Genomic DNA, 17,182 nt, shown 5'->3' on the forward strand with positions numbered 1-17,182 from the left:
GTAGAAACAATCAGATTGAGAGGAAGACATAAGAGAAATATAGATGAATGCATTTAAAATAGCACATTAAATCTTTATTTTTTTAAGTGTGCCTAAATCTAAATTTGTTGTCCTTTTTAAAAAAAGAAAAAAAGAAATAGCTTGTTAGAGAACAATGTGGGCATGTGTTTTTAAGGTACTGTTCATGCAGTCTGGTCAGGACTGTGTGACACAGTATACAGTGTTTTGTCATCCAAGGAATGTCTTTGATCAAGCATTTATGCAAGAAGGGGGAAGAAACCATGAAACCCTAATCCGTTCCCACAGTCCAGTAAACGTGAGCTGGACAAACACTGGACAATAGGAGTAAAGCTTGCTGTTGGAATAATAGCACCAACTAAAAAAATTAAAGACCTGCTGATTCACATTCAAAAAAGATTCCGTGCAATATTGATTAGTCCCCAGCTCCTGAATTATAAACTTCATTTATCTTCCACATATTTCTAAAAAGCATCCGGGTTTCAAATGCAAGGAAAAGCCACAGTTAATTTTCCCATTTTGTAGAACTATTAAAAGAGTACATTCCTAAGCATCATACATTGCATTCATTCATATTCTTTAAAACAGGAAGATCCAATGCAACTATCATTGTTTTATTTGGTGTTACTTGATTGAGAATCATTATAAAACAAAATTCTGTTTCACTGGAGGAGAGAGAAATATTTGGTCTTCTCAGGACAGGTTCTAGCTATTGTTTCCCAGTGACATTAAAACAGGCTTATATTTAAGGCACATGGAACATGGTGAAACAATTTTTTTATCCTGCCTGTATTATTTTGAATAATTCAAGACAGCAAACATACCTAAAACTCTTTCCTCCTCCTATTTTCCCCACAGTAACTCTGAGTTGGCCTGAGAAAGAGAGATTGGCCCAAAGTCACACAGCCACTCTCATGCCTAATACAGAACTAGAACTCAGTTTCCTGGATTCTACTATTGCCTTAATTTAAAAAAAGTTACATACCCCCCCACCAATTTTTTTTTAAATCAATAGGAAATTATATTTTACAGATATATGTTCACTCTCATAAATTCTTCATGAGAATGTCATCAAACATGGATACAGATGATTATCTACAAGATTAATTGTATTGGATTTACAAAGGGCTTTTCCTGAAGATACTCATGAGACTCATGAGTAGATCTAGAAATCATGGGGTTTGAGAAGAAAATTAGTTATTAAGCTAATATAATTAGAAAGACTAGGTGGGGCAGTACTCAATTTTTGCAAACTGAAGTATCAGGGCATTGCTGGAATTAATGATTATTCATAAATTATCTGCAATTGAGATAAACAATAAGGTGACTGGGTTTGCTGAAGATCGCTATTTAATGAAATAATTCAACTTTGACACTGGCCAAATATGGACCAACTCTGAGCAGTTCACAATATAAAAAAGGAAATACATCAAAATAAATGCAAAAGACACAAAGAGAAATGAACAAAAGGGCAAATCTGGAACTCTAATATTGAAATGTGCAACAAATGCATCCAAAGAAGGCATTCCATCCAACCTATTACAAAGCCTGGGAGGACATTCTTTAAAGACCTTCTGGTATGCCATCAGGATGAGAGAGCTGTTTGAATTCAATTATGTCCCAAAAAAGGATTGATCAAGAAAGGGAGTTTGGGATTATAATTGATAATGCCAGGAAAACTATCCAGATTGTAATTGCTGTGAAAAAGGCAAATTCAGGAGGAAAATAATAAAAAAAGAACATTGCCAGAAGCATCATGCTTATATAGATGCAGGGTCTGAATCTGGCCACTCCTGACTCCTGCTGGAATGTCATATATAGTTAAGTCCCCCCACCCCCCGCCATAAAAATTGCATAAATAAAATTAGTTCTTCCCTCTTCCATCTTGTTAGATGGATTGGGGCAGAAAAGATGTAACACTATGTACAGAAAGAAAAGATTGAAAATACCTGAAAGAACTTTGTACAGTATTAACTTGCATGAATCCCACCACAATGTTCCCTGGGTATCTTATATATCTTTCATGTTGATAGCCATACTGATAATGGGACTTCTGCTCCAATATGAATGGGAACTGCAGTTTAACAGAAAAAACTAACTGTATCAACAGATTGATTTCAACAGTCCCTCTTTTGAGGCCTAACATCCTGCCATCACTTCTATCAGTAACTTGTCCTTTGCAGCCTTGGTATATAAGATAATTTGGAAACTTAATTCAAATAAAACTGCGTATTTATGAACTAGAATTAAGTGATATGACTACTCTGTCAGTCCTTTGCCAGCAGTCAGTCAACTTACAGGTCCACGTTGGTATTGTGGTCCTGATATTAAAGCCTTTGGTAGCAAGCTAGAAAATATTAAGCAAAGCCTCCTCCCTTCTCTCTTTACCCCTTTCCTGATGAGACCTCTTTATGGTATGCTTTCTTCAGGACAATATAGGCTAAATGAAAACATTACTTTCTACAAAGGCATTTTGAAAAAAGTCTGAATGCCTACTATTCAATGAAATGTTTTATATTTTTCACATACTATCTATATATTCACTGCATTTGACTATTTTCACTGCCTTTTGTAAATATTTTGATAATCTTTTTCAAAGGCTTCAGGTGTTGGGCAGAGAAGGAACACAATAAATTAAATGCAAAAACAAGATGTGGTGGTGTAGCACAAGTCAAGCAAAGCATCACATTTAGGTTTTAAAAAAATATTTTATTCTAAATCTCAATAAATACTCAAACATTTCCCCCAGATACATTCAAACAGCTATCTGGCTGAATGTACTGCATGGTAGATAGGAAAACAAAAGGCAATAATACAATACTTAGGATCAAAGCAGAAGGATCATTTTTGTCTGTGTCAAACATTACTGCAAATTCTTAAACAAGGGAATAATTTCTTATACATGTTAATGATCTGGGTTGTGTTACTCCCTGTACAGTCTTTGATATAATTAAATCTTTACCTTAAAAGTGCCGCCTGGAAAAAGACATTATGCACTTGGCGTAGTGTATATTTAATTTGGTAGCATGAAGAACAATAGATATAAAAGCATTTATGGATCTTAGGTTTCAAAAACCTTTCAAACTGAAATTAATCTCTGTTGTATAAATCAAGTTCATATAAGGCAACCAACAATGCCTTTTCTAAGCAAATTTTGCAGGTGGAATTGTTACTAATTTTTCTTCTTTCCATCAAAATGAGGTACTTACATTGAATGTAACAGTTTTTAGAAACTTTTTAAGTTTTAGCTTTTAAAAAAATTATAATTAGGTTTTGATATTTAATAGTAGGTAATTTGATGTAAAAACCTAAATCACTAACTTTGGAAACCCACATCGATTTGACTTTAACAGTGTTGATGTTATAAAAAGTCTTATTCTAAAAACTGACATCTTCAAAATTACATTTGTTCTAGTGTCACAAATTTTTCTTACCCTAGTATTTAAACAAAGCTCCATTTGCACACCATTGAACAAAGAATTATTTGCACAGAATACTCTATCTTTTCCTTCCTCCTTGTATTATCCAAAAGTGTTTCTGGAAAATTAAAAAAAACTATTTTGATTGCTAATCAACCATATTATCAACTGCTTTTCCAGACTCCACTTATACAGATATATGATTAAGGGTTTTCACAGGATTCATTATTTTTTATGCTTCCATATTAGCATTTTAATTAATTTTCTTTTTCCATGAAGTAAAAACGTTATCAATAAATGGGTTAGAGCACTTTCACAGATGGCCTCTTTAAGTAACAGACTGAATTACAATAAGAATCACTTTGAAGAAAATAATATTTTAGTACAAATATCAAATATAAAACATAACAGACAGTGAATTTGGCCAACCTTACGATCAATACAACAGATAATACTAACAGTACAATTATGAATATAACTTCAGTTATGGGTAAAGTATCCATTGAAGATATAAATGAAGAACATTCAGCTGTTTTGGTAAATACTGTCTGCTATTGCACTTCCATTTTTTAAAACAAAAACTTTCTTAATTTAATTTAATTAAAACTGTTTACCATTTCTAACTAAAACATTGGAATTTGAAATTTGAAAGCTGATATAATTATTTTTCCCACTAGGTGGCCCTAATCAGTGATTTCTAACATCTAATTTAGAGTTAATCTTATTCATACAGGTATAGCATGAAGCAATCTAGTAGGATTTTAACAGAGTTTTCTCCTGATCATTCTCAGCCCAAAGCAGCAAATACAACCAGCATAGCGATGCAGTGCAAGGAATGGAAAATCTTGTATCCCCCATGATTTAGTTACTATAGTGTTGTTCACAAGCAAAGATAAATATACTAAACTTTTTATTTAAAAAAGCAAGTACAGCATATTTAAGATAGGGGCTTAGATCTTTGGACTTTAAACCAAGAAGAAAAATGCTGCCACTTCAAAACAAAATTGTAACCCTGCTCCCCTTCAGCTGCCTTTATTTTCAGTGCCAGGCAAAAGAGCTTTCAGGTTTAGGACTTGGTAAATATATGCTGCATGGAATTCATACTACTTGACTAATGCACTGATTGTATTATTGTATTTTGATTATTATTCTCATATGGTGTCTTTACGCACTGAAAACCATCCCAGGAAGACCTGGGCCTGAGATGTGGCATGCATACTTTAAACATGAATACTTTGTGCAATTTCAAATGATGGCATAAAAGAAACAAACTCATACAACAGTCTATATTTGGACTGGCAGAGTCAAGTTTGCCACATATTTCCTCTAAACTGCCAAAAGATAGGAAAATAATAAGAGATAAACAGGACATAATAGAACATGCCCACAAGCCAAATGAATTTTACCTTAATTGTCTATTAAAATTATTTATAAAATGTGCAGCAAGAGAGTGCCAGATTGGCCTCCAAAGACACTTTCTGCAAGCTACAAAAATCTCTACTGGTCTTCATTGGTGTTTCTTCCAAATAAAGTTTATTTTCAGAATATACCTTAGCACTTTCATAATAGTAATGGTGATTACTACTGAAAGCTACTGACAGAAAGTTTATTTGGGAGCCTCCAAAATTAATTTACAAAGCACACATCTCATCTGAGATACACTTGTAAAACTACAGATACATTGACATGTTTCAAATTTGTGGTTTTGCACTAATATAGTTAAATATGTATTGTACTCACTTCTTACAGAATGTCAATTTTAGGAAGGCACTCTTCCGTGTTTACAAAATCTACTTAAAATCCTTAAGATGCTTTATGGGTAATCCTCATCTTTCAACCATTCATTTGATGACTGTCTGATGTTACAGCAGCACTGAAAAAGGTTATATACAACCACTGCAGCATTCCCAGTCATATGATCTAAAGTAGGGTGTTTGGCAACCAGCATGTACTTATAACAGCAGGTCACAACTGCTATTTGCAATCTTTCCAATCTACTTCCCATAAGCAAAGTCAATGGGGAAAGATGGATTCATTTAACCACTGATTTACTTATTGACTGTAGCAAAAAAATATCATAAAATAAGGTGCTCATCATTTTAAAAATATATCTTAGTGACAGAAGTTCCAGGCAATTGTGATTGTAAGTCGAGGACTACTTGCTGTCATCTTTTCAATATAAATGGTGGCAATAGGTTATTAATGTGTCAGACTGGTATAATGGTTAAGGCTTCAGGTTAAAAATCAGAAGACCATGAGATCTAGTCCCATCTTGGGCACAAAACCAGCTGGATGACCTTGAGCTAGCCACTTTTCTCAGCCTTAGGAAGTAGGCAAGGGGAAATCATTTCTGAAAAATTCTTGCCAAGAAAACTGCAGGGATTTTTCCAGCCTGTCTCCAAGAATCGGACACAATTGAAGAAAAAAAATTAACACTATTTATATGATGTTCCATAGACCAATTTTCTTCTCTACTCATGTGTAATATTAATTTCTGGAACAGTATGTTAACCAACAGGCTGAAGCCACTGTTGAGCTTGAATGTGAAAACTGAAACAATGACACAGTGATACAATTCAAGTACAATAAAATCAAGTTATTAGCTTTATCTTTGTAGTTTTCTGCTCAGTGGACAGAAAAGAAAAGGTGATCACTCTATGTGAGATGTAACCATTTTTTATATCCAACAGCAATTTTCTTTTTATGTTGCTTTCAAAATGAAAATGACATACTCTCAGAACCAAGTCTTAAATCAGATGGAATGTGCAATAATGAGCAAATCTAAAAAGAAAAGAAATTTAGACATGTTAATATTTTGATTAAATATTAAATATCACCCTCCTCTGTTCCTGTAATGTTTCATTCCAATGTTATTTGTTTTGAACACAATTACAGTTTTTATTCCAATAATGAAATCGGGCACATACTTGTTTAAACCGTCCCCTAATTTTCTCCAAGTCATCTTGAAGTTTGTCATAAACTGGATCTTCCAAAGGAAAATTTTGAATCATCTCTATTAACTGCTCCAGGACTTTTAACTTTTTACTGAAATAAAATTAATTTAATAATGTCACACACAGTTATTTTCAAAGTTCATCTACACACCACTCTGTTTTAAAATATTTTACTACTTCTGTCAGATCTAACATTACACTCAGAAGATGGGTAACTCAGAAAACCAAGCCTATTGTTCACTATCATTAATAAAATAATTAATTATTATAATAGAGGCTCAAATAATGCAGACAGTACATTTAGAATCAATGGTGTCTATGAAGACAAATTATATAGTTGAGTATAAAAACACTCAATACTATTTAGAATTATGGATCAATTCCAACTGTTTCCTTCTTTACCTCCATTAATAGAGCAGCAGGTGGTATGTGTTTATAATTCAGAACATTTGCTCCCTGTCAACAGTGTATCAAATCTATCATTCCAAATCCACATCTTATAGGCAGCATTATCACCAAATAAAGGAAGCCACTGTAGAAAATGTCACTATATTTGTTTTGTAGCATTTCATCATATATGAATGAACGATTTTGGAACAATCTGCCTATAAATGGAGTTTCATTCTCTTCTTTTAAGATAATTATAAATCAATAAGATTATGAGAAAAATGAGTTAAAACTTAAACCACCCTCCCCATACACAAAATTAAAAATGACAAATTCCAAATAATAAAGCATAGATATTCTTCTACATTTGATCTCCTCTCTCAGATCTTTAGTAGATTATTGCCAATTAAAAATCACCTCTTTAACAGAAAAAGGAAATGGAAACTGCATTCGCACGATCTAAACAATTTACCAGTTCCAAGGAACTTCCAATGTGATACAATTATAGAGTGCAGGCTGCACTGACTTGGCTGCAATCTAGTGGTATGACCTAAGATGAGTTTGAGATGGTGAATCCTGAGAAAATAAACAGGCCTCTCTCTACGATCAACTCAGCCACTTATTTTCTGCATCCAGGTTCCTCCTAGGTTATGAAAGCAGCAAGGAAAGGGATTCGCATTTGGGTCCAGGCAGTAGCGTCAATCTTCTTGATGAAGGGGAAGGTGTTTGTCCCCAGCCTTGAAAGAGGCAACAGTGTGCCCCCTTCTCAAGAGGCTATCTATGGACCAATGGTTTCCAATAACTATTCACCAGTCTCCAACTTTCCCTCCTTGGGGAAGATTGCTCAAGAGGTAGACGGTCTGCAGCAAAGCAATGGATTATCTGGAGGAAATGGATTATCTAAACACATTCCAGTCAAATTTCAAGCTGGGATTTAGTACTGAGACAGCTTTGGTCACCCTTATGGTCCTTGATCTCTTGGTGTCTTTTGATATTATCAACCACAGTATCCTTCTGAACCAGCTCCATGGGTGGGGGATGGGGGCACTGCGGGCAACATTTTACAGTGAATCTCTTCCTTTCTCCAGGGGTAGTCCAACTGGTGTTACTTGGTGGTGAAAGATTATTCCCTAGGCTTCCCATTTGTGGAGGACCTCAGGTGCTATTTTCTCTCCCTCTTTTTCAACATTTACATGAGACCTCTGGTTGAGGTCACCAGCCAGCTTGGGTTCAATATCATCAATACTTTGATGATATCTTTTATATATTTCGATTCTGAGGCAGCCAAGTTGAGGTTCTGTTCCAGTGTCTGGAAGCAGTAAGTGTTTTTACTTCTCAGCTCTGGGGATATTCATTTTGATCTTGGATGGGGTTGTTTTTCCCCATTCAAGGATTATGCACAATTTGGGAGGGTCACCTGGACTCACAGTTCTACTCAGTGAGATGTGGAAGCTGTGACCAAAAAGGCTTTTACTCATCTACTGTACCAATTACACCCTTTCCTAGCACATGGGGCCCTTCAGACAGATGGTCAGGCACTGTTACCTCACAGCTTGATTACTGCAACATGTTCTAAGTAGGGTTACCTGAAAGACCACGTGGTCCACAATGCAGAAGCACAGACAGTGGTAGGCATGCCTCAGTATATCTATGTAACACATCTTCACAAGCTGCACTGGTTGCCAGTTTGCTTTCAGGTGCAATTCAAGGTACAGATAAAATATAAATACTACATAGAATAGGATCAGGTTACTTGCGGGATCTCCTGTCCCTCAGTATTTAATTAACTGGTTCAACCTGGCAGGGTTGCATGCTCCAGCTTCAATCAATTAAATAGTACTACTTATGAGGACTTTGGTATGCTTATATTTTGTCTTTGCTATGCTTGCATTTTTTGCACTGTTCCATTTTTTAACAATTGTAAACCACCCAGTGACTAGAATTGGGCATATACATTTAATAAATTTATATATTATTATTACACAGCTAAATCAAAATGAAAAGTGTAGTAACTTTAAACAGCTACATCTAGTAATACTAACAATATCAGTTCCAGCAAACACCATAGGTTGTTGCACTTGAAAACACCTGAAAACTAAAAACTATTATGTTTCTGCTTAAGTTTGCCGATACACTGCTGAAGTAATATCCAATTAATTTCATCCTTTTACAATTGCTGATACACTTTCAATTAATGGAATTCCATCACACACACACACACACACACACACACACACAATCTAATTTCACCACGTACTCTGATGTATATTTTAGGTTGTCATCAATTTCCTCTTCATTTGCATTTGCAATATTCCCTTCCTTACCATACTAGGCTTTTTTTTTAATGCAGAAAGCAGAAAAAAAAACAGTTCTTTTTCTGGAAATTAGTTAAATCCACAAGAAAAGCATTTCAATTTAAATGTCCTTTTAGCAACAATAATATACTGAACAGTATACTGTTGAGAATGCTGCCACTGATAGAAAAAAGGCGGGAGAGTATATTACTGATTTTCTCCTTTCTCTGTTGCTACCAATTTCTACATATTTTCCAATGACAGGAACTGCACAATACTCCAGAACAAATTTCCAGCAGAGCAGGAGAAATAACAAAAATCTTTCTCCCAAATCAGCATTCCTCCCATGAGAATTCCTCACTGGATCAAATAAATTCCTTGACAATAAGAAGCTGTTCCATATTCAGGATGCAAAATTTGATCCAACCCAGTGGGTAACAACAATTACCCCTCCCCCCAAAAAAATTACCTGCATTTTTCATCTGATGTTTTCTGAAGCAACTGTTGCCACGTCAGTGCAAAACCAAGGTATGACCCTATCTGTAAATTTGAGAAGTGATTATTTTATTTTGTTTTAAAATCACTAACATTTCTCATGTTTATAGTTAGAGAGCTATAAAAACTACAAAATTCACTTAGAATTTAATATACATTTCAGCGTATACACTGAAGAGGATACGGCTTTTTTAAATCAAAAAACTAATTTTAGTTTTCAAAACATACTTCTGAGCCAATTCTGGCACCCTGCTGTAGTCCATGTTGCCTTCCTTCAACAGCACCAGCATGGACTCCTTCAGCATAACCATCTTGATAACCTTCACCATGAAATCTGTTAAAAGATTTTGAAAGAGCAAGCCATATAAATTCATATAAATGTATCCTTTCATTTAACTGTCATGCATGTTTATTCAACATAATCCACTACATTCCAATTAATTTCAAACGGATTTAAGCAATTGTTATATAATATGCTGTTTGAACGTAAATTCATTTAGCTTGTAATCCCATATAAAGTATGGCATACATACTTGCTTGGATGAAAGTCTTACTGAATTCTGTAAGGTTTATCTCTGATTCTGCAAGTCTTATTTGTATTCTGTCTATTATTATTCTTACAAAAAAGCCAAGGCAGCAAACATATCCTCTTATTTTCCCCACAACTCCTCTCTGAATTGAGTCATGTTCAGAGTGGTGACTGACTCAAGGTTACCCTGCTATCTTTCATAGCTAAGGTGGGACTAGAACTCATGATCTCCCAGCTTCTAGTTTGGTGTCTTAAACATACTTAGAATTGCAATCTTGATTTTATTGTGTTTTATTAAAATGTAATTACATTTGTACATTCATAAGAATTTAAAATTGACTTTCATAATTTACAGCAGCAAATTATGTTCTCTTCTCTTGAGGTACTTCTTTCAATAAATTGTACAAGAAGGAATTCCATTAATGTAAAATATTGATCTCATTTCATTTGTAGTCTACAGTAAAAAAAGAATTGCTTTAGTAATTTTCAATACTCTAAAAAATTTACAACAACATTGAAGTTCTATGACACTATACTTCTAAAGCAGTTGTATGAAAACCTCACCAATAGGATTGGTGTCTCTAATAGAATTAAATGTAGTCAGATTCAATCTAAATTTGTTAAGCTACAAGGCTAACAAATTGTAAGATTGATGTGGGCCAGCAGTGTCATCGAGGAGTATTTATTTCCCTTTTTCTAAGCATGTAACTTATGGCTTTTGCCATTCAACAGAACTGAATCAATTCGCATCACACTCACAATGTTACTGAACCTGTAATGTATCCTATTATATCTTGCAATAATTTTTTCACTGCCGACTATTTTATGCTTACTTAAAAAAAACTAGGCAAACTGTTTGCCTTGAAAAACAAAAAATGTGAAAACTGAAAAATAAATACAGCACAAAACACATTTCTATATCCTTTAAAACACATAACTATAAGGATGCACCAAAACAAGCTGTTATTATGAGCCCTGGGGAATAGAGAGATTACTTTATAGGTTATATAACGTCAAGCCTACTGATATCAAGCCTTCAACTTCTGATCAGAATGGCTAAAAAGAATGATGGAAATGGGCAATTAAATACAGCTGAAGGCAACCACCTTGAAAAAAAACCTAGGACAATTATCAGTTTCATTACACTGTACTTATCCTTACGAGCCAACTCATTTTGCAGTTTGAGGAAAGCAGGAAGAGTAACCAATTTCTTAGATGACCTAAGCATTCTTTCCTTTCTGAATAAGGGCTTGAACCGCTGAGCCAAATTCTCGCCCAAGAGGGTTTTTTTACTTCATATTTGGCATATAAAACTTTCCCCTGTCTTCACATCTCTGCCAAGATCAGGTGAAGAGAAAGAAATCAGAAATTCTATCATGCAGAGGTAAATCCAGTCATAAAAACCTTTGAAATGTCTTTGTATATTAGTAGTTCGGGTTGGTAGTTAGGTTTGAGCTCGGAGCTTGGCAATTTGGTTGCAAACGTTTGGTCCTCACTCGAGGAGTCATCTTCAGTGTGCTTTGTATTGTGCTTGGCTGGGGGAGTACTAGCCTTTAAATACCTTTCTGAGTCCTGGTCTGATTTCGGGTTGTGTGATTGGCTGTCTGCAGTTGTTGAGTCACAGGCCCTGGTTTTAGAAATCGCTTTTGGTAGAAGAGCAGTTTAAGACAGTCTAACTGCAGATTTCTTTGAGGGCAGAAAGGGAACATTCTGCCTAGAGATTGCCTTAAGACATTGAGCTACGCAAGTCATGGGAGCTGGGGACTCTGAGAGTTGGTACAAAATGCCTACAGAATATCAGGTTTGTGGTGCTGTCTAACAAGAAAGAAGAGTCTATCGCCTTGCCCATTAATTACTGCCAAAAACTAGAATTTAGCAACCTTTGAGGAGCAGAGGACAATTTAAAGCAAGAGGTCCGGGAGAAAGTTAACAGAATAACAGAGTTGGAAAGGACCTTGGAGATCTTCTAGTCTAACCCTCTGATCAGGCAGGAAACCCTATACAATTTCAGACAAATGGTTGTCTAATCTCTTCTTAAAAACTTCCAGTGTTGGATCATTCACAACTTCTAGAGGCAAGTTGTTCCAGTGATCAATTGTTCTAACTGTCAGGAAATTTCTTCTTAGTTCTAGCTTGCTTCTCTTCTTGATTAGTTTCCACCCATTGCTTCTTGTACTACCCTCAGGTGCTTTGGAGAATAGCTTGACTCCCTCTTCTTTGTAGCAGTCCCTGAGATATTGAAGCACTGCTATCCTGTCCCTCCCCCCAGTCCTTTTCATTGAACTAGACATACCCAATTTCAGCAACCATTCATATGTTTTAGTCTCCAGTCCCCTAATCATCTTCGCTGCTCTTCTCTGCACTCTTTCTAGAGCGACCCTTCATCAAACCGAATCGTACCGGAGGAGCCACTTGGCAGGGAAACCTCAGCGTCACCTCAGCCACGAATTTCTCCCGCTTTCTGCGGAAGAGACAGTAAAGCAGAGGAAGGTGCTGAAAGGAGGATGCCGCTACTCGGCCCCGTTTGGCCTTCCCCGTCCCGTTCAGTGCCAAAACGAAAGGGGGGGGGAGTTCTTCGTCGGGAAGCGGCGGCGCCAACGTGACTAACAGGCCCTACCTCGTCTCTGCCATGACGATAGCATCGAAGGCGTCGCTCTCCTCCTCAGCGGCCGCCATGGCTTTCGACGACTCCCCAACCGCCGCTCCACTCGCCTCTTCCATCGACGGCAAGCCGCAAGGACCAAACGAATGCGGCCTTCTTAGCATGCGCTGACTTACACGTCACAAGCCGAAGGCTCTTTCGAGGAGGTTGAGCAGCTCTGTCGGCGCGCCTCTGTTCTTCCCACGTTAGCCGCTAGAGGGAGCAAGTCTCCCTCGGAAAAGAGACGGGAGTTTGTTTTGGAAAGTGCATCTGTTTGTTTTGGAAAGTGCAGACTTCCTCGGGCTCTTTCCCAGGTGGCGCTTATTGCGGCACGGATTTGGTTGCTGGGTGCATTTTCCCCCTGAATTCTGCTTGACAAAGATGATAGAGTATTGCCATGAGCATAGCTGACTCCGGTTTGAATGCCTTTGTCCTTAAATTGTTCTTACTAGGGCCAAATTAGAGGATCGGTAACTTGGTTTAATAAAGGGGGGAAGGGGGAATGCCTTCCGTGGCTTTCTTTTCTTTCCTTCTTTACTGTTTGTATTGTTGTAAAGCAGTTCCGATAATTAAATAGGCCATTGGGGTTTTCTAAAATCTTTTATTTCAACAGGATTACATTGCAATTTACAAAAATTGAAATAATACAATAAACCTGAAAGCAATGGCCCAATTACCGGTATGCACCATTAAATCATGTTGGTTTCTCCTTAGTGGTCTGGCCACTGATCATTTTAGCCAGTTGCAACTGGCTCATGCAGCAACTGAGTCCTTACTGAGATCTTACAGCTGGTCATCCTCTTCTTTTTCCTTCCACCTTTCCCAACCTTCTCCAGAAAATGTTGTCTGCTATCCCCACCACAAAGCATCACTGTGATTTCTTGAAGCTGCTCATAGCTTTTCTCTGTCTGGATTAAAATGGAGCTAGCATCAGCACCTCAAATTATCTTAGTTTTATTTTTCCGAATGAGGGGGAATTTTCCTATTCCCCAACAATTTTATTTTTGGTGTTCTCAGGTTTGCTTCAGAGGGAAACAAATTGCTTTTACAGGCCACGATCAGAAAAGAGTAACTATTTCTAAACACAAATGGGTCCCAGGCCCTAAATTCATGATCTAGTACCTCATGTCAATTTCTCCCTCTGCAATCTTATCTTTGGGAAATAGCAGAACACAAAGCTATGTACATTATCAAGAGCTCTTGAACAAAGTCCTCAGGCAGTCTTCAACTTATGACCAGAATGGTGCCCAAAATTTGTCTTAAGTGAGACATTTGTTAAGTGAATTTGGGCCCATTTTACAACCTTTCTTGCTACTGTTGTTAAGTGAATCACTGCAGTTGATAAGTTAGGAGCCCAGTTGTTAAATGAACCTGGCTTCCCCATTGACTTTGCTTGTCAGAAGGTTGCAAAAGGGAATCACATGACTCTGGGATATAGCAACAGTCATAAAGTATGAATCAATTGCCAAGCATCTGAATTTTTATCACATGACCACGTGGGGATGCTGCAAAGGTTGTAAGTGAAAAATGGTCATAAGTAGATTTTTTTCAGTGCTGCTGTAACTGAATGGTCACTAAATGAACAGCTGTAAGTTGAAGACTACCTATACAAGCCTAATAAACAGGGACAGTGGGAATCTGTGCCACATCCATTTTTACAATCCTCTAACTTTCAAAACCTTCAATCTCACAAAGATTCTGAGATTCATATTTGTTCCCCAAGACTTACATTGGTTTACAAATACAAATAAACATTAATATATCCATGGTTGAATGACACATAAAACTTGTGTTATATTAAGGAAAGAAATATGATTATCTTTGGATTATCTAATGAATTTCATGTCTAAACTGGAACTTAAATCTGAGTCTCTGCATCTAAATCCAGTCCCTTATTATTACATCATCCTGGCTTCCTTCCTTCCTTCCCTCCCTCTTTCTTTCTTTCTTTCTTTCTTTCTTTCTTTCTTTCTTTCTTCCTTCCTTCCTTCCTTCCTTCCTTCCTTCCTTCCTTCCTTCCTTCCTTCCTTCCTTCCTTCCTTCCTTCTCAAAGATGCTCTAAACACCCAAGACATAACCATTAAAGTGCCTTGGTCAGATACACAGATAATCTCATCTCTTGAGACAAGAAAGAGTAATCTTTCTAACACAATCAGTCAGACCTTCCTTCTATAAACACCCAGCTACTTGTAATTGTTTATAGGAAAACTGAAAGAATGTATAACTTTCACCTGGAAAGCTAAATAAGATGTGTGCTACTGTATTGCTTTTGCTCCTCATAATACTAATCACGCTAGTGTTAAAAAAAATTTTAAAAACCATCTGGCAGCACATTTTCAGACTAGCAAATATTATTAAAAGGCATAAGCTTTTGTGAGCTACAATTAACTTGATCCAATATGTGAAACTTACTGCAGCTCCTGAAAGCTTAATATATATTAAAATGTGCAATATGCACTGTTTGGCATTCAAATTGGGGAAAATGTTAGTTAATACTTTCATCTCTGGATTTACAAACAACATTAAAGTTTGCCTCTGAAAGTTGTTCTACTGATATTTTTTTTGTGGGGAGGGGAAACCATGCTTATCAGCAAAAGCAAAATGTATGCTTGATCTTTTGTGATCTATGAGTATTTGTGCTGTACAGTTCTGATGTTTTAACATTTGTGTGGAGAACAGATCATGTGTTAGGTCAAATTATGCAGAAATATTGAACATTCAAAAGGGTTCAAAACTTTAAAACACTAATGTATGTTGTAATAGCTTTGAGGAGGGTTTTTTTGTTGTTTCTGTTGTTGCTGTTATAGAATCTGCTTAGGCAATTTATTTTCAAAAATAAAGAGCAATTTTAAATAATTGAAAGAGTGTCCTGTACCATTTAAGTTTAAAATAAAGTTGAGCAACTCTAGTCTATAGTTTATATGCAGTGTCCTGGAACTTTGGGGGAGAGGAGCATCAGTGGATATCCCCTCAAAAAAACTGAACACACACAGACAAAAAAGACTTGGTGTCAAATTCTCATTTTAAAAGCCCAAGCAATTCCTCAATGCTACCTGCAAAATTTGAGATAATGAACTGAATGTTTATTCTTACTTGCATTGTGGATTTCATACGATTATAACCATGCTCTTGGAGGCTGAATTTTAGCTGCAGAAACATGGCCTGCCTCTTCTTTTACAGTTTGTATGCTCAGCTTGAACTTTATGTTTACTTGCCTGAAGTTAATCACGACACAGTGAACTGTCTGTTGAACAAACATGCTTAAGAATTGTGCCTTAAGCACTTAACATTCATTCTAGTAGTAAAGTCAGATGGCGACTGTCAACAGAATTGAACCCAAATTCTATGTAGTGCCTTCCTCTGTTTAGAATATCATTCTCTTGGAAATAAGGTTGGGCCACATTTTTGCTGCTTTTCTGGAAAGCCCCAAAGACATGGTTCTGTCAACAGACCTGGGGACCCCAGGTTGGTACAGAGGTAATCCTGTGGCTTGTATGATTAGGTTTGCTACTGTCAAGGTGGATGGGTCGGTTTTATACTGATGATTTTTAATGTTGTAAGCCTTCTAGAAACACCATGTGTGAGTTAGGCAGCCATATAAATCTATTTAATAAATAAGTAAAATATATAAATTGTGATCACTTAGAAACAAATTGGATAAATAAATAAATAGCAAGGAACTGCATTTGCAATATAGAATCCTACTTAACATTTACATGTTAACATTTATGTGCCACTAAGGAAAGTAATCTGCCAGTAAGGAAAGTTAATGTGCCAGATCCGGCCCACGGGGTGCTTAAATCTGGCCCGTGGAGCCTGCCTGGAAAGATCAAAGGACTGGCCTGTGGTGCCTCTGCCAGCTAAAACAGCCCACATGCAGCCTCCCCCGCCCCTGCCTCATTTTCACCCACCATGGCCTCCTACAGCATTCTGCTGGCTGAAAACACTCCGCAAACAGACTGCAGGGCCCCCACGCAGCCCGATTTTGGCCTCTCCAGTTTCTAGTAGCACTCTGCTGGCCAAAAATGGGCCGCATGGGGGTCTCCGCATGGCCCATTTTCAGCCAGCAGAGTGCTGCAGGGGGTCCTGGAGGGCAAAAATAAGGCACGGAAGGGGCCGCATGCAGATACCCTACCCCACACCCGTGGAAGAGAGCTACAATGCTGATCCAGTCCTCGAAGAAATTTAGTTTGACACCCCTGATTTAAAACATTTATGCCGCTTCCTATCTTATGCCAAATTCTAGGTGGTTCCAATACAGGTCATCCTCGACATACAACAGTTCATTTTGTGACTGCTCAAAGTTACAACAGCACTGAAAAAAGTGACTTACGATCATTTTTTCCCAGTTACGACTGTCACAGTATTGTCACGTGACCAAAATTCTGATGCTTGGCAACAGACTCATATTTATGAGCGTTGCCGTTTCCCAGGGTCATGTGATC

The 17,182-nt window shown here is 37.0% G+C and overlaps 1 protein-coding gene across 1 annotated transcript; it reads right to left on the reverse strand.

The window, feature by feature from the left end:
• Positions 1–3,209: 3,209 nt before the first annotated feature.
• Positions 3,210–12,866, reverse strand: LTO1 (LTO1 maturation factor of ABCE1). Its single transcript, XM_032225352.1, has 5 exons — positions 12,714–12,866; positions 9,796–9,901; positions 9,542–9,612; positions 6,365–6,482; positions 3,210–6,218 (listed from the first exon to the last, which is right to left on the reverse strand). The coding sequence occupies exons 1-5, from the start codon at positions 12,860–12,862 to the stop codon at positions 6,150–6,152; spliced, it is 513 nt and encodes a 170-aa protein (XP_032081243.1). The 5' UTR covers positions 12,863–12,866; the 3' UTR covers positions 3,210–6,149.
• Between the last annotated feature and the right edge of the window lie 4,316 nt (positions 12,867–17,182).

This window comes from Thamnophis elegans, chromosome 1 (assembly GCF_009769535.1).
Source record: "Thamnophis elegans isolate rThaEle1 chromosome 1, rThaEle1.pri, whole genome shotgun sequence".
NCBI classification, from domain to species: domain Eukaryota; kingdom Metazoa; phylum Chordata; class Lepidosauria; order Squamata; family Colubridae; genus Thamnophis; species Thamnophis elegans.

What these genes read in the sequence shown, in the direction of transcription:
- LTO1 (XM_032225352.1), bottom strand. Translation starts at nt 12,862, where the DNA reads ATGCTAAGAAGGCCGCATTCGTTTGGTCCTTGCGGCTTGCCGTCGATG. An exon ending in GTGCCAGAATTGGCTCAGAA is followed by an intron (nt 9,613 to 9,795) that starts GTATGTTTTGAA and finishes TCAAATTTACAG; the next exon opens with ATAGGGTCATACCTTGGTTT. An exon ending in TTAGGGGACGGTTTAAACAA is followed by an intron (nt 6,219 to 6,364) that starts GTATGTGCCCGA and finishes TTTTCTTTTTAG; the next exon opens with ATTTGCTCATTATTGCACAT.